General features: G+C 41.3%; 1 protein-coding gene across 1 annotated transcript in view; it reads right to left on the bottom strand.

Moving 5' to 3' along the window:
- The window catches only part of mapkbp1 (mitogen-activated protein kinase binding protein 1), a 51,527-nt gene extending 33,345 nt beyond the window's left edge, over positions 1 to 18,182 (bottom strand). Inside the window, exons 1-2 of the mRNA XM_044374523.1 lie at positions 17,688 to 18,182; positions 10,671 to 10,762 (exon numbers count right to left, since the gene is read on the bottom strand). Of these exons, the coding sequence (XP_044230458.1) occupies positions 10,671 to 10,762; positions 17,688 to 17,813 (218 nt within the window). The 5' untranslated portion in view covers positions 17,814 to 18,182. The remainder of the gene's footprint in view (positions 1 to 10,670; positions 10,763 to 17,687) is intronic.
- Between the last annotated feature and the right edge of the window lie 608 nt (positions 18,183 to 18,790).

Raw genomic sequence — 18,790 nt, forward strand, 5'->3', positions numbered from 1 at the left:
TTTACATCCTTTACAGACTTTAGATCCTTCACATCCTTTACATCCTTCACATCCTTTACATCCTTTAGATCCTTCACATCCTTTAGATCCTTTACATCCTTTACATCCTTTACAGACTTTAGATCCTTCACATCCTTTAGATCCTTTAGATCCTTTACATCCTTCACATCCTTCACATCCTTTACATCCTTCACATCCTTTACATCCTTTAGATCCTTTAGATCCTTCACATCCTTTAGATCCTTTACATCCTTCACATCCTTTACATCCTTTACATCCTTCACATCCTTTACATCCTTTACATCCTTTACATCCTTTACATCCTTTAGATCCTTTACATCCTTCACATCCTTTAGATCCTTCACATCCTTTACATCCTTCACATCCTTCACATCATTTACATCCTTTAGATCCTTCACATCCTTTACATCCTTTACATCCTTTAGATCCTTTAGATCCTTTACATCCTTCACATCCTTTACATCCTTTAGATCCTTTACATCCTTTAGATCCTTTACATCCTTTAGATCCTTCACATTCTTTAGATCCTTTACATCCTTCACATCCTTCACATCCTTTAGATCCTTCAGATCCTTTAGATCCTTCACATCCTTCACATCCTTTAGATCCTTTACATCCTTTAGATCCTTTACATCCTTCACATCCTTTACATCCTTTAGATCCTTCACATCCTTTAGATCCTTTACATCCTTTACACCCTTTAGATCCTTTACATCCTTTAGATCCTTTAGATCCTTCACATCCTTTACATCCTTTAGATCCTTTACATCCTTTAGATCCTTTACATCCTTCACATCCTTTAGGTCCTTTACATCCTTTAGATCCTTTAGATCCTTCATATCCTTTACATCCTTCACATCCTTTAGATCCTTTAGATCCTTCACATCCTTTACATCCTTTACATCCTTTAGATCCTTTAGATTCTTTACATCCTTTACATCCTTTACATCCTTTACATCCTTTACATCCTTCACATCCTTTACATCCTTTAGATCCTTCATATCCTTTACATCCTTCACATCCTTTACATCCTTTAGATCCTTTACATCCTTTAGATTCTTTACATCCTTTAGATCCTTTACATCCTTTAGATCCTTTACATCCTTTAGATCCTTTACATCCTTCACATCCTTCACATCCTTTAGATCCTTTAGATCCAGCTGGATGTGTTAACGAACATATGAAGTCTCTAAATGTGCTTTGTGTTTCCGTCGTCCTCGACAGACGGACACACACGTTATCTTACAGTGTTTGCTGACTTCTGAGAGTAACAACAGAATGGAAGAGCTTCAGTGAGACTGATCGGACTGTCGATCAGCAGATCAATAACCTTCTGTCAGATATCACAGGTAGTTTTAACCCTTTCCTGGCAGTAGTTGTGGTGATCTAAGTGTGCAACACAGTTTGGTTGTTTCTTGTTCTCCTGAATATAGAAACAGTTCACTGAATACTTGTTTGTGTTATTTATTGATTATTGTATTTATTGAATGTTTATGTATTTAGCACAAACTGATGCTGCATAAAAGCCTCATTTATTTACTTTTATAGTTTTATATACAGTATATATACATTATGATACTTTAACAAACTATTCACACTGTTTGATCTCAAACTCCATCAGTCAGACAGCTCAGTGGTTTAAATGTTATTTATTGATTATGAGACTGTTAAATCAACTACAGTTTCAACATAAGAATAAAAAAGTATTAAAATTTCTCTGGATGAGACGAAATTCTGCAGATTTATATTTAATCACATATTTCAGCTCTGGTTCTTCTTAAAGAGAAAATGTGAAGCACAAACACAAAACTGAGGCTGAAATGACTGAAAGGGTTAATCTATAAATCAATCCTCCTGCTGATCAATCAATCAATCAGCAAAGACATGAAGCTGATTGTTCCAACAATTACAGTTACATCATCATCAGCTGATAATTAAACTGTGTACCAAAGAATATAAACATACAAGATAATATGCATTGTGTCATAAATGGACTTTTATTCAGTTTTCAGCCACATTTTTATGATAAAGTTTTTGGATCTTGGTTGTTTTTGTTGTATCTTTGAACCAGATGAAGGATTTTAGTCATCAGACGTCTGAATCTGAAGTTATCAGAGAAACAAGCGGAGTAAACGTCAGCAGCAGCTCAGCTAACAGCCGCTACAGACGTCCAGCATCAACGAGACAACACTGAATGTTTACTTGAAACTGCTTTATTCAGCGTTTTTATTTGTTTTATTCACCGGGTCTGTTTGTTCTGGGAGGAGGAGACCCATCCCAACCTGGAGAAGCTGGTTGTTTAACAATGAAGACAACAACTCCCATGATCCTTTGCTGCTTCACACCGTCATCCATCTTTTGCTGTTGTTTTGATTGAGAGCAGCTGAAATGACATAATGTGCGTTTAACTGTCATCAGCTCAGCGTGGTCTCAGCAGCTGCTGGCTGAACGGACGCTGACGTCTGTCAGTCGCTTCTGTGGTTCAGACCAAGCAGGAAGTTCCGAGTCAGGAAGTGCTTTAAACCCGCCTTCTCTCTAACGGCCAGCAGGGGGCGACGCCACTGGCTGCAAAAAGAAGTCTGATTGTATTGAAGTCTATGAGAAAATGACTCTACTGCTCACTGGATTTACTACCTCAGTAAACTGTTTCCTGATGAGTTTATGATCTCAATCGCTGGTTTCAAGTCTTCTTCAATACAGCGTGATGTTCATTTAGTAAATTATGGTCCCTTTTAGTGTAAAACAGACGATGAAGCAGCGGATGCTTTAGGGTGGGGCTACCTTGTGATTGACAAGTCGCTACCATGGCAACAATGTTGACAATGTAACATATCCATGGCGTTCAGTGTTTGTTGAACTGAAAGATCCTCTAAAGACTCGATGTTCAGTTTCTACTGTGAGAACATTTTGTTTTAATGGTTTTAAGCCTGTTTTTTGTTAGCGAACATTAGCATTAGCATTATCACATTTAACCAGAGACTGTAAATGCACTGTGCTAACCAAGCTAGCAGCTAGCAGCTAGCAGCTAGCGTTAGGGTCAGCTCCACCCTCTTGTCCAAATATGGTCACTCCAAAAATGCAAGATGGCGACAGTCAAATCGCAAAACTCAAGGCTTCCAAACGGCAGTCCAACGGGTGACGTCACAGCGACTACGTCAGACTGAAACATCTCAACAACCATCAGACGGTTGTTATGAACGTTTGTTCACAGGTTCATGCTCCTCAGCTTGGTGATCCTCTGACTTTCCATGTAGCGCCACCATCTGGTCATTTAGTCCAACACTTAGTTTCATGATCAGAAATCTACAGCAGACTGAAACTGTCCTCATGTTGTTTGTTTGCTGTTTGCAGGATGGATCATTATTTATGTTCACTGTATTTCACTCAGTGTTCTTCTTCATGTTAGAGAGGAAGGTGCCCTTGACTTCCACACACACACACACACACACACACACTCTCACACACACACTCTCACACACACACATACACACACACACAGGTACACACACACTCTCACACACACACAGACACACACTCACACACACACACACACACACTCTCACACACACACTCTCACACACACACATACACACACACACAGGTACACACACAGGTACACACACACTCTCACACACACACATACACACACACACAGGTACACACACAGGTACACACACACAGGTACACACACACACACATACACACACACTCTCACACACACACAGACACAGACACACACACACTCACACACACACACACGCACACACAGACACACACACACACATACACACACACAGGTACACACACACACACAGACACACACACACACTCTCTCTCACACACACACACACACACACAGACACACACACACTCTCACACACATACACACACACACACACTCTCACACACACACACACACTCACACTCTCTCTGCAGCAGTATCATGTATGTGTGTGTGTGTGTGTGTGTGTATGTGTGTGTGTGTTCTTGTGTATCAGAGCTGCATTGCAGCAGAAACACAGCGAGCTGCAGGAGCAGCGTCTCCGTCGCTCTCTGCTCGTCTTTGTTCTGTTTTACAATAAAATAACAAATAAAACATTTATTTCCTCTATTTTCATCTTTTCTTTCCTGTCAGTTTTCTCATTTCACTAAATCTGTTTTTGCTTTATTGACATAAAGAATAAAATACATAAAAACAATGTGCAGACACAGATTATACAGAAAATTAAACATTAATAATAAAACATGAAATAAAATCTTGTGTATGACTTCATGTGTATATATATAAATATATATATAAATGTATATAAATGTGTATTTCGAGCTGCAACTAACGGTTATTTTCATGATCAATAAATCTGATAATTATATCTCTGTTAATCGATGAATTGTTTTGCAGTCAAAGGAAACATGTTTATCTGGTCAACAGTTCACTATCATGTCTGACAATGAAAAGCATTACATCATCACATCTGAGCAGCTGTTTCTATCTGTACGTTCTGACTCTGATTGTAATGTAATAAACTGTTTGTATCTACAGTCTGACAGCGTTTCCACCGTGGCGGCAAATTTCATTTTTACTTTGTTCTTTTTGTTGTCACAGTTTTCCTGTTTTCACTCTTGGTGATGTTGTTGTTTGTCTCTTTGGTTATTTGTATGTTCGAGAACAGTCAGACTGAAACAATGAATCAGTCATGAATCAGTCAATCAACTAATCAATTAATGATCTAGTCATTGCAGCTCTAGAGTACCGCCGTGGGTTAATCCAGCTGAGACATGAACACGTTATTCAAAGCATAACCAGGATTTTATGTCTTTAAACACGTCTGGAGGATCTTTCACTGCAAAGTTAAATATGAAAAATCAAAGAAATGAGAAAACTTTTATTTTTTTAAATCCAGGAAACAACTGCTGATTCTCTATTTCTACTGTCTCATTCATTCATTCATTCATTGTGTTACATGAACGTGTCACATTAACCTACTTTCACCTCGTCTCTCTGACCCACTTCTCCTCACTTCATCGTCTCTCAGCTTCAAACTGTCGTCTTTTCATCCGTAAACTGATTCTGAATCTTCTCATCTGAACACACACACTGACCGACAGCTTCGACCAATCAGCCGCCCCGCTCCCCACACGCTCACAGCTGATTGGACGGCTCTGTGGGACTCTCTGTGGCTGGATCGCCTCCACCGCTCGCCCTCTGACATTCCCATCATTCCTCTGGGCTGAAACAAAACCAACCTGTCTGTCAGCATGAGCCGAGGCTCAGAGAGAGGCTGTGACCTCTGACCTCTGACCTGCTGCTGGGTGATGTCACTGATTTGAACAGAAGCAGGTCATGGTTGGTGTGTCAGAGTTTGTTCATGCACGCACACACACACACACACACACACACACACACACACACACGCACACACACACTCACTGTGAGCTGCTGACTCAGTGAATGAACATGAAGCTTCTGCAGCTCTGAAACCAGAGCTGGAAATTAAAAGTAACCAAAACCGACATTGTGACTCTAACAGACCTCGTTTTATTCACATCAACACTCTTTCCTTCATACACATCTACAGTCTCACCCTGTCGTCATGCACTTTTGTTGAGATTTTAGTTTCACAATGCTGTTGATGTTCAAACCAAACCAAGTTGTTACCACAGAATGTATATAAGCTGTGATGTTTAGCCCACAAACCTCTGGGACTTATGGGAAACAATGTTTTTATCTAGACATATGAAGCGAGTCACATGATGTACTGTTGAGAAAGCTTTTGTTCCAAGGCTGGATTTATACTGATTAGCAGAGTTAGATGCTAATGAGAGTTTTAATGAGGTTTTATTATTTCTGGAACAGAATCCAGAGGTTCTGGTTTGACTTCGGCTCTCTGTTAACGATTAAAGGATTTCCACTGATGCCAAAAATCTTTCTGGTTCTGCTCCATCTTTCAGTAAACAGGTTTAATAATAAAATAAATGTTAATTTCACAGTTGTCCTCTGTGATTCCAGTTCTAGTAAATCTGATATGATGTACGGAGACCCACAAGGCTCCATTCTTGGTCCTCTCCTGTTTAAACCAAAGTCTGTATATAAAGACAGACGTAGTGAGCTGTGACGTCACCTGTTGGTTTCATTGGAGCCGGTACAGGGCAGGTAGCGTAATCAAGTAACATTAAACTTAGTGAAATATTGCAACAATAGTCCGAGTCAGTGCGAGTCCTGCAGCTGAGGAGAGCAGCAGGTGAGCCACCTGTCAATCACAGCTGTCAATCAACACCCACACAGCAGATATCAAAGCTATTATAAGTCTTCAAATCTTATTAACGGAGCAATAATTCCCAAAATGACCACCAGCACACTTATTAGAGGGGCTGAATGTAGAGACTGAGACCAGAATGACTTGTTGAAAACAATGATTGACTCAGTATTTCTAGAGAAGTTGAGGCTTTTTGAATGGGAGTCAGTTTGAGCGGCTAGCTGCCGTCAGCGGGACTTTAAGGTGCTTCAGACTCAGGACGTGGTCACTGCTGATTGGTTGTAACCATCTGCTTTGACTTCTAGGTTTATGATGAAACCGCCCTCCTATTACTGACTATCTACAACTATAACTGAATGACACTTATTAACACTATATTGCATTTAACAGCAATATTGGACAGTAAAATGTTAGCAAAAAGGCTTTAAACTCAGGGCTAAAGTTGGCTGGTTAGCTAGCAGCACTGTTGATTATTTAACGTAAAGCAAAGAAAGCTCACAAACATGTATTTACCTTATGTCCCTCCCATTTTATAGGACATATCTCAGAGCTGCAATGTTGTTTTGACAAAAACAATAATTGAGGCTGCTAATAATAGCAAAGGACAACAAGCTAACGCTAATGTTAATCACTTGTGGGTTATAGTTAAAACTACTGATGCTAAAATCACTTCAAAGAGAAATTCTGAAGTCATTTACAGTTTCATTCAAGTCAAACAGTTTTATGTTGTGTGCTGGGATTGGTTATTCATACCTCAATGGTTCTACACAACATCCACAGATGCAGCTGATAAATAACATAAGTATTAAAATATTACTTATTTTGATAGTTGGAAGACACGTTAAAACGAGACATACAGCACCAGTCAAAGGTATGGATACACCTTCACATTCACTACAATGGGGAAGTGCATAAACAAATTCCTAAAAGTGTTTACTTTCAGCGCAAATAATTAGTAAGAGTTCCACTGTGAGGAAGGAGAATCTTGTGCTCTGGTGTATCGATTAAGATATTGTTTGATTGATCGTTATTGAGGTAAGTTTGATGGAAACAGTCGAAAAACAGATTTAAGGCTGCACATGTGTTGCAGGTGTCTCTTAGACTTCCAAAAGAAAACTCATAAATTCCAAGAAACACCTTCTACACTTCAGTGTTTAAGAAACAAACAAACTCTGTTTCCAGTGAAAAACTCTCTTCTACCCTGTAAGAAAGTTGTTTACGATTTAAACAAACTTCTCCAGCAGAAGAGACCAAATTCAATCATGTGATCTGGTCTTTCAGGTTCAGTGTATCCAGGTGAGTTCAGAAACCACCTGCCAAGTGAACAAGACTTCTTTCTACTGGTTTCTAAAGAGCTGGATGTTTACTGTCAATTTCACCAGAAAAAGTGCTACACTCAGTGTGATTACATACTTGAATTCAACCCTCACTTCAACAAACAGCTTTACTTTACTGTTATGTAACTTTAACCTTTAACAGAACATCTTAAACACGACTTGTACACTAACCTTTACCAGAGCCACAAACATTTACTCTACATACACAGACAACTCAGGGTTTTGTTCTTTATTTGTTGACTGAGCTCCACCCTGCATCACTTCCACACTGTCAGTATGAACAAAATATTGACTCAATGACACTCTAAAACAACCCTGGAAATCCCTCAAACACCATAGAGACCACTTCAAGAACTCCTAGAATGCCCAGCCATGTGGTGCCTTTAAAGACCACAGACACTCCTTCAAGAAACCCTGAAACTCCTCAGGAGCATATCCCTGAACACCTAAAACACCCCTGGAATCCCTCAAAGATCCCTTCAATAACTTCTGGAACTTCAGGAGTGACCACCCATCTCTCCAAGAACCCCTGACACTGTTCAGGAAGGAACTCCTGGAACCCATTTAAGAATTATTAAAACCCCCTTAAAGACCCTTGATAAACCTATGGTGTCCCTTTAAAGGCCCTTAAAATTTCCTCTGAAACATCCTCACAGACCTCTGAGCCTTCTTTCAAGAACCCCTGAAACCCCATTTAGGAACATACCCCATAACACCTAACCACCCTTGCAATAAAGACCACTGAGATCCATTCAAGAACTTATAGAAACCCCTCAGTAACCACCAAAACTGTTCAAGAAGCCTGACACTGCTCAGGAAGGAAATCCTGGATTCATTAAAACAACTCTGGAATTCCTTCAAAGACCACTGAAGAATTCTCAAGATTCTCAAGAAACCTAAAAATCTCCTTGAAGTCACTGCCAAAGGCCTTTAAAATACCCCCATGGAGAACCCCGAAACACCCTCACAAACTACTGGAACCCTCTCAAAGACCACCTTCGAGAACTCCTGGAATCTCCTTGTATCCATGTGACCCTTGAAACTCTTCGGGAACCCTCAAGAGGACCCCTTAAAAACCCATGAGTGATCTTCTCCCAAAACTATTAGAATCCTCTCAAGAGTTCTCAAAACACCCTTGTAAAACCCCAAATCCCCCTGAAGGTGTCCCTTCAAATGCCCTTACAATCTCATCTAAAAACAACCCTCACAGACCCCCTGGCATTCCCTAAAGGACCTCTTGAAATCCTTGTCAGACACATGTGAACCATCTAAAGACAACTTAAACTTGTTCAAGAAACACTGAAACCCTCTCAAAGGCTGCAGAGACCTCATCAACAACTCCTGGTACCCCCTGACACCCCAAGAACCCTCTTAAGAATACACAAAGCCCTATTAAATACCAAAATTCTGTGAATAACACATGATGTAAATTCTTGTGGCCCTTCAAATACCCCCGGAACACCGAAACACCCTCACAGACCCCCTGGAGCTCCCACAAAAAACTCTTGGAAACCTTGTCAGAGCCATGCAGTGCCTTTACAGACCACAGAAACTCTTTCAAGAACCCCTGAAACTCCAAAGAAGATCCCTGAAAGACCACTGAGTGCCTCTCAAGAACTCCTTGAAGTCTCTCAAGAATCCTCGAAACTCACTTTACTGACCATGCTGTCCCTTTAAATCCTGTCTCAAACACTCCTGAAACATCCAACACAGACCCCTTTGATTCTCTCAAAGATCCAGAGTCCACCTCAAGGTTCCCCTGGAAACACCTCAACAACTCCCTAGTTACCATGAAGAGCCTCTAGAACTCTTTCAAAGACCCTGAAACACCTTCAAGAAACCCTTGGATCCTTCTTAACGTCTTTTCCAGGAGTCCTCCAGGTAGTTTAAGTGCTCTGCTAGAGGGTAACCTTGATGTCCAGCAGACACATGTCCCATGGAACATACCCATACCACAATTCCTCATGGACCGCTGTGTGTGTGTTGCCTCGTTGAACACATGATGTGTTTAATCTGATAATCTGATAATGTCATTAGCCTTTAAAGCACTGAGCCTGAGACACAGAGCCACTGAGTGAGTCTGCTACACCGAGTTGATTTATCTTCACATTCCTGTGTGAGTTTAATCTTCTGTGTGAAATTTCTATGTCTACAGTCACTACAATAACACACAGTAACATGTCTTATATACCATAAGCTGTATGTAAACACACCCACTGTAGTCATGTGTCAGTATCAACAGACTCCACTGAAAGTGATCCTCTAAAAAAGTCCTCAAAAAACCTTCATGTAATTTTAAATCGTGACATACTGTATTTAAAATGTGTTATGAAACTATTTAGATGATATATTACATTTTCTGGAGATAGAAGGGTTCCAGTGTCCTGTTTTCATTCTTTCTTCCACATTTCCTTTCATTGTTCCACACTTCCTTTCGGAATTTTCCTCCATATTTTTCATTTCTTTTTCACTTTTTACGTTTCAAATGGTTTTCACTGCAGGTCCAACTGACACTTCCTGCTCCTTTCAGGTACCGTAAACCACAACTGACCCCTCAAGTCCCTTCAGTACAATTCATCTTATTTCAGTGTTTATACTGAAGGGACTTCGACTCCCTTCACAAAATAGACTTTAATAGACACCTAAACTCCATTTAACACACTTTAACTCAGGTCAGTCCATTCAGTTCAAACAACACTCTCACTGTGTTCTAAGTCAACTACTTTCAGTGATAACACTTCACACTTCAATTCCTTTCAGCAATTACATTTAAATTGATCATTGAACTGTCTCTCAGTGCTGATACCTCAACTGCTTTAATTTTGCTTCGGCTTATTCCAGTTATTACATTTTCACACTCACAATTCAAGTATTTTCAGTGCACAACCTTCACTGAATTCTCTCTGACACTAAATGTTTTTGAGCACAAAAGGTGACTGTACTCCAATGTTTCAATAAATCAAATAATAAAAACTGAACATTAATGGTAAATATATAATCACATCACCAAACTCTCAATCACAGACATACATAAACATAGACAGTATCAGTTTCTCACCCAGCAGGATAAGCCAACAGTCCAGTTCGAGGATCGCAGGACAGTGCCCGGTTCCCTGGAGCCGTGATACCCAGAACCTTCTCCAAGGTCACCTGGAGGGAAAAGGTCAGAAGTCATTAGTTACAGTCAGACACTGGTGACATCCAAACCAAGTAAAGTAGATTTTACTGTCAAAAATCCAGAAAGGTGAACACAGTAGGGTGAAATTGTATTATCGTTCAGATGGAAAGGGCCCTTGAGAAGACCTTCTCAAGTAACTTCATAAAATATCTTAAACTAATGAACCCACTCAAACACTCCTGGACTCCTTGAACATGGAACCACTTCACAACACCCGGTAACCTCACACACCAAAACACCTGCGACTGCTCCAAGAATCCATAGAACAAGCTCAAGAACTGCTGCAAACTCTCAGGAACCTTTGAGGCCCCCTAAAACGCTTCTTGTACTCACCCCTGGAGCCCCTTCAAGAACTACTGGAATCCTGTCAAGAAACCTACAACCTCATCAGGAGCTGGTGGAACCATCTAAACCCCTAAAATCCCTAAAACATCTCTTCTATCGACCCTTAAAATACCCTTAAGGACTGCTAGAACTCTGATAAGAACCCTACAACCTCCTCAGGAGCTGCTTGAAATTTCAAAACTCTTGAAACCCTCTAAAATACTACTCCTGTACTGTATAATACTGTATCCACCCCTTGTTACCACTTTAAGAGCTGCTGTTACCCTTGTTACCACCCTGCCTCCTCCTCCTCCTCAGGAACTGTTGGAAACATCAAAATCCTTGAAACCCTGTAAAATCCACTTATATCCACACCTAGAGCCCCTTCAAAATCAACTAGAACCCTGTCAAGAAACCTACAACTTCCTCAGGAACTGCTGGAAGCGTCTAACCCTTTGCAACCCCCTAAAATATCTCCAAAACCCATCCAAGAACCTGTAATCCAAAACAGATCCCAAAAACTTGCTAACATACCCCTGGAAACCAGTCACAAACTGCTGGAGTTGCCTCATCAATCCTGCTACCATCCTTGACACCACTGAAACCTTTTCAAATAGCCCTGAATCTCTTTCAAGCAGCATTAAAACCCTGTAAAAATAAATATGGAATCTTTTCAGTAATTATTAACCGCCCTCAAACCTCATCAAGAACCAGCGAAACCTTCTAAAAGTCTATGACCCCTTATAACACTCCAGAAATCCTGCTCAGGAAACCTTTAAACACACTCAAGGATCACAGGAAGGTCGAGGTTTTCAGTGGTCCGAAGTTTTGTACCAAAACACCTGATAACAGCCCTGTGAAAAAACAAAATAATTAGCTTCCAAACAAACAGAACTACCAGGAAAAAGGACCCGAGGTTTATTACATCTGATCCAGAATGCAGTCGGTCCGAGATTCACAAAGATACCCGAGCTGGTTACACTGGATCAAACTTTGACCAAGACTGACTCAGGTCCTGGATCAGGGCTTAGTTACAGGGAACCAGGTGAACCTGTGAAGATCTGGATCATAAGTCCTCAGAAGACCTGGAACTCCCTGAAAAACTGCTGTTCCCTTTGTGGCTGTTTTGAGTTTCTGTCTTTGTCCATGAGTCAGTTCATCTTTAAGTATCTATAAAAACCAGACTGAAGAGTTTAAGCTCGAGTCGTCTGATTGGCTGATATGACTCTACCAGAAGATTTTTACAGCAGACTCACTTCATCCTCCATGCTGCTCAAAACTGTCCTCCGGCAGCTGGACGAGTCCTGTCCAATCAGACAGTTGTGGAGTCCATCAGTGTCTCTAGACCTGTCTCACTGTAAACCAGACTAAACTTGGACCTGTCTCACTCTGTCAGACTCCAGACATTTTCAAACCAGCAGCTGAAAGTTTTCTGTCCTCAGTCGTGTGCAGTCGGTGACCCTCGGGGCTGTCAGCATGTAATTAGCATGAAATTAGCATGTAATTATTAGGATATCCTGGGTAGTTTTGTGGAGCGCTACTCAATGCTAAGCTAAGCTAACAACATGAAACTCCAGCACTGAGTGTGTCCTGTGCTCTGTGTGTGTGTGCGTGTGTGTGTGTGTCTCACATGACTCTCCTCCTCCCTCTGCACCAAACTCTATTTATATTTTGTTCGTTTTTCCTCGGAGCTCTGAGTTTCTCTCTGGAGGCGACTGAACAGTTTCCTCACATTCTGTCATCGACAACCGATGAAAACACACTGAGATGATTTGTCATCTGACTTTTACTCAGTGATGAGTCACTGCGAGGTGATCGTCTGAACCTACAGACCTCGCTTCACTTCATCTGCACACACAAACTGACAATATGAAGTAAAAACTGACTCGCACACGCTCAGGAAACTTTGTTGGAAGAAAACTTCCTGCAGACAGCTGAGAGTTTAAAACCGTCTCAAGCTTCTGCAAACAATCTGCAATCAACTTTAACTTCCTGTTGAATTCCACAGCTGATGATGTAAACAACATCAACAACAGGAGTGAGCAGTGACAGTTTGTGACAAGAAGCACAATCATACAGATGTAGCATTTGAAAGGTTTGTGTACTAATATATTAATATGTATAAATCTTTTCTATCCAGGTTATTCAATGATTCCTCTTTCTAATCAATAACATTAAGATGTTTAACTGTAATCCAGACTAACTTTAGACCTGTTTCATTCTAATCCAGACTAACTTTAGACCTGTTTCATTCTAATCCAGACTAACTTTAGACCTGTTTCATTCTAATCCAGACTAACTTTAGACCTGTTTCTAGACTAAACATAGACCTGTTTCATTCTGATCCAGACTAACTTTAGACCTGTTTCTAGACTAAACATAGACCTGTTTCATTCTGATCCAGACTAACTTTAGACCTGTTTCATTCTGATCCAGACTAACTTTAGACCTGTTTCATTCTGATCCAGACTAACTTTAGACCTGTTTCATTCTGATCCAGACTAACTTTAGACCTGTTTCATTCTAATCCAGACTAACTTTAGACCTGTTTCATTCTGATCCAGACTAACTTTAGACCTGTTTCATTCTGATCCAGACTAACTTTAGACCTGTTTCTAGACTAAACATAGACCCGTTTCATTCTGATCCAGACTAACTTTAGACCTGTTTCTAGACTAAACATAGACCTGTTTCATTCTAATCCAGACTAACTTTAGACCTGTTTCATTCTGATCAAGACTAACTTTAGACCTGTTTCTAGATTAAATGTAGACCTGTTTCATTCTGATCCAGACTAGCTTTAGACCTGTTTCTAGACTAAACATAGACCTGTTTCATTCTGATCCAGACTAACTTTGGACCTGTTTCATTCTGATCCAGACTAACTTTAGACCTGTTTCTAGACTAAACATAGACCTGTTTCATTCTGATCCAGACTAACTTTGGACCTGTTTCATTCTGATCCAGACTAACTTGAGACCTGTTTCATTCTAATCCAGACTAACTTTGGACCTGTTCATTCTGATCCAGACTAACTTTAGACCTGTTTCATTCTAATCCAGACTAACTTTGGACCTGTTCATTCTGATCCAGACTAACTTTAGACCTGTTTCTAGACTAAACATAGACCTGTTTCATTCTAATCCAGACTAACTTTAGACCTGTTTCTAGACTAAACATAGACCTGTTTCATTCTGATCCAGACTAGCTTTAGACCTGTTTCTAGACTAAACATAGACCTGTTTCATTCTGATCCAGACTAACTTTAGACCTGTTTCATTCTAATCCAGACTAACTTTAGACCTGTTTCTAGAGTAAATGTAGACCTGTTTCATTCTAATCCAGACTAACTTGAGACCTGTTTCATTCTAATCCAGACTAACTTGAGACCTGTTTCATTCTAATCCAGACTAACTTTGGACCTGTTCATTCTGATCCAGACTAACTTTAGACCTGTTTCTAGACTAAACATGGACCTGTTTCATTCTGATCCGGACTAACTTTAGACCTGTTTCTAGAGTAAATGTAGACCTGTTTCATTCTGATCCAGACTAATTTTAGACCTGTTTCTAGAGTAAATGTAGACCTGTTTCATTCTGATCCAGACTAACTTGAGACCTGTTTCTAGAGTAAATGTAGACCTGTTTCATTCTGATCCAGACTAACTTTAGACCTGTTTCATTCTAATCCAGACTAACTTTAGACCTGTTTCTAGACTGAACATAGACCTGTTTCATTCTGATCCAGACTAACTTAAGACCTGTTTCTAGAGTAAATGTAGACCTGTTTCATTCTGATCCAGACTAACTTGAGACCTGTTTCTAGAGTAAATGTAGACCTGTTTCATTCTGATCCAGACTAACTTTAGACCTGTTTCATTCTAATCCAGACTAACTTTAGACCTGTTTCATTCTGATCCAGACTAACTTTAGACCTGTTTCATTCTGATCCAGACTAACTTTAGACCTGTTTCTAGACTAAACATAGACCCGTTTCATTCTGATCCAGACTAACTTTAGACCTGTCTAACTAAACTCAGATCTGTCTAAATCAGAGTAAATACTAATTAAATCTCGTTTAAAGACTGAGGGAGTCTCTTGTTCTTTCCACTTGAACAAATCACAGCTGTTTATTTTCCTCCTGAATGTTTTTGACTCATCAGTTGGAGGAAGAACAGCAGCTCTCAGCTGTGACACTAAAGGGCCTCTAGAGAAACCAGATGCAACATCTGATTCAGGTAAAAACTTCAGTTTGATATGAAGAAATATGTTCTGTATTTTGGTTTCAACAGGACATCTTCAAACATTTTTAGTCTTAGTTTGATCACTTCATATTTCAGCAGTTGTGATGCTCGGCTCCGTCTACGCGGCCTGTTCAAGGCGGGAATGCTGCACCTTTACTCTGCCTCTCCGCTCCGTGCAGGAAGGACGGACACGGAGCGGAGAGGCAGAGTCACTCTGCGTCTGTGTATTGATCTCTGTAGAAAACAACCTGCTGTCTAATCCAGTGTGTGTTAGCTTTAGCGCTAACGCGAATCCTCAGGACAGGAAGCTAACAGGCTGCAGCACACACACACACACACATGTGGAGGAAGAGGAGGAGGAGCAGGAGGAGGAGCAGGAGGAGGAGGAAGAGGAGCAGGAGGAAGAGGAGGAGGAGGAAGAGGAGGAGGAAGAGGAGGAGGAGGAGGAGGAGCAGGAGGAGGGGCAGGAGGAGGAGGAAGAAGAGGAGGAGCAGGAGGAAGAGGAGGAGGAGGAAGAGGAGGAGGAGGAGTAGGAGGAGGAGCAGGAGGAAGAGGAGGAGGAGGAGGAGGAGGAGGAGGAGGAAGAGGAGGAGGAGGGGGAGCAGGAGGAGGAGGAGGAGGAGGAGGAGGAGGAGGAGGAGGAGGAAGAGGAGGAAGAGGAGGAGGAAGAGGAGGAAGAGGAGGAGGAGGAGGAGGAGGAGGAGGAGTAGGAGGAGGAGCAGGAGGAAGAGGAGGAGGAGGGGGAGCAGGAGGAGGAGGAGGAGGAGCAGGAGGAAGAGGAGGAAGAGGAGGAGGAGGAGGAGGAAGAGGAGGAGGAGTAGGAGGAGGAGGAAGAAGAGGAGTAGGAGACAGAACGCTCTGCTGAGGCCTTATTGATTAATTATTATTGATTAATCTGTCCAATATTTTTACAATGAACTGATTAATTATTTAAACTTTATAAATTGTTTTTCACAAGATGTTGAAACTATGATGATGTCATTGATAATGATGTCATCATTAATTAACAGACTGTTGTTAATCAGCTGATTAGTTGATTGATTTCATCAGTAAAAGTGAAATAAAGATGAAGATGAGTCTGAGGTTTAACAGCATGATGACGGACATGAAACCATCAGACGTGTGAGGAGCGATGATGAGGAGGCTGTAACCTTCCTCACATGATGACTGATGACTTTCCTGCAGTAAATATTCAAAACCTTCATGTGTTCAGTTGGATTAATAAAACAACCTTTTACTGTCTACTTCTAGAATATATTCTAGAAAATATTATATATAATATATTCTAGAATATATGTGACTGTGTTTATTTTATGAATTAAAACCATCAATAAACAGAAAGAGAGAAACACTGAGCTGCATTTGGATGAAACTGTGACAAAGAAACAAGAACAAACAGCTCAAACACAAAGCATGCTGGGAGTTTATATTGACTTTAAGATGAATGAAGCTGCTGACAGACGGACGGAAGCCCTGCAGGGACAAACACTGACGGAACCGGACTGACTGCTCGTTATCTTCCATCTCTGTGACGACTTCACGTCCTGATTCTACTTTTCAGGTAATTCAGCAGCGCGAAGCTGCAGCCGTCAAAATTAATCAGCAACTAGTTTTAATAATCAATTAATCATCTTTTTTTTTTATGAACTGGTTGCAGCTTCTCACATGTGAAGATCTTCTGTCATATATGAAACAGCTGATCTGAAAACATCTCATGAAGGAATGATGAAGGTTGGAGGCTGTCGAGTGTTTCACAAACTGACCTGCAGACGTTCAAACTGTAACAAGACAAAAGACTTCAGAGATGAAAACTAACTGGTTGGTTTGAAAAATGTATTCAAATGTAAAACAAATGTTTTCTCAACGTTACATTCAGGTTTATATTTCAGCTCGAGTGCAGTTTCTTTCAACAGTGAGTTTACAGAACGATGTAACGGAAACAGAAATGTGATGAAAAAGAAGATCAGAGAAACAGTCTGGTCCTTTAAACATGAATCATTTAAAGATTCTTTCTGCTCCTTGATGAACTGAATTATTACAAAATGTTCATCAACATTTCAGTGATGATAAAACCTTCTTCTGCTGTCTGATGATGTTTGTGAACATTTATCCCACAGCACTTGAACGCAGCATCAGCACAAACATGTGTAAATTATTACAGAAATGTTTAATATTAAAATATTATAAAACTACAGATTCTGAATATCTGAGTGAGAGCTGATCAATCAACATCAATGATCATCATGAGGTCAGAATAACAGAAACACTGACTGTGCACGCGCGTGTGTGTGAGTGAGGAGCGTGCGTGTGTGTGTGTGCGGCGTGCTCACCCTGTCCGTCAGGTTCTCTTTGTGCCGCGCCGCCGCCGCGCCGCTCCGCCGCCGCAGTTTGATGGACGGGGAGCGCAGCAGGCTCTTGATGCGGCTGCGGATCGTGCCGCTTCCCTCCGCGCTCATCGCGCCGTTAGCTGCCGGTTAGCTGCGTCTCTCAGCGGCTGAAGCTTCTCTCTGTCGCGCTCTCCGCCGCCGCCGCCGCTGCTGTCATGCTGTCTGCGGGCCGAGCCGTGCCGGGCCGTGCCGGGCCGGAGGGGTCAGCTAGCCCGGCTCTGCTTCTGGGTCTGGACTGATCCGGATCACAGGCTGCGGTCCCGCGACTGCTCCGCATCTTATTTCTCCGCCGCAGAGAGAAGAGACGCGGCGGCTCCGACACGACTAGGACCGGACTGATGACTGACGCACCGCCGCCGTCAAGACCGCACGCGGCGATGACGTTAACACTTCCTGTCAGGCTTTTCAGAAGAAAACATTATCTAGATCAGCTGTTCAGGACCCTTCAAAGAAACCCTGTGACCGCTTCTGACCCCCGACCCCCATGTTGGGAACCACAGATCTGAATCAAATCAGGTTTATTTATAAAGGTCAATATCACCAATCAGAGGAGGCCGCCCAGCCTCGGTCAGAAGACCAGGAACATGACAGAAAGCTCAGGAAGAGCAGCAGAGGAGGGTTATCCTCTGCAACAGGGCAGAGTTACCCTCTGCATGATGTTTACAGTAAACACACAAACACAAACACAAACAATCTTCTGTTGCCGGACACGAGCTTCTCTTTACATCATTCACAAGATCTTTACATGAAACAGAAAACAGGAAGAAACTAAATTCACTTCAAAACAACTTTATTTATCCAGCAGCTGCTTGACAGAAACACAACAAAGAAAACAAAACAAACTACATCATGTGACATGTTGTAGTTTATTTACTGTGTGTGTGTGTGTGTGTGTGTGTGTGTGTGTGTGTGTGTGTGTGTGTGTGTGTGTGTGTGTGTCTCCAGGTCTTTTTAGGACATTTTGTGTAAACATTACAGACTGGTTTCGTTCACTGGTTTCCAGTTAACACTGTTGAATGTAAAACAAGCGTCAGACTGGTCTGAGT

Source organism: Thunnus albacares, chromosome 15 (assembly GCF_914725855.1).
Source record: "Thunnus albacares chromosome 15, fThuAlb1.1, whole genome shotgun sequence".
NCBI classification, from domain to species: domain Eukaryota; kingdom Metazoa; phylum Chordata; class Actinopteri; order Scombriformes; family Scombridae; genus Thunnus; species Thunnus albacares.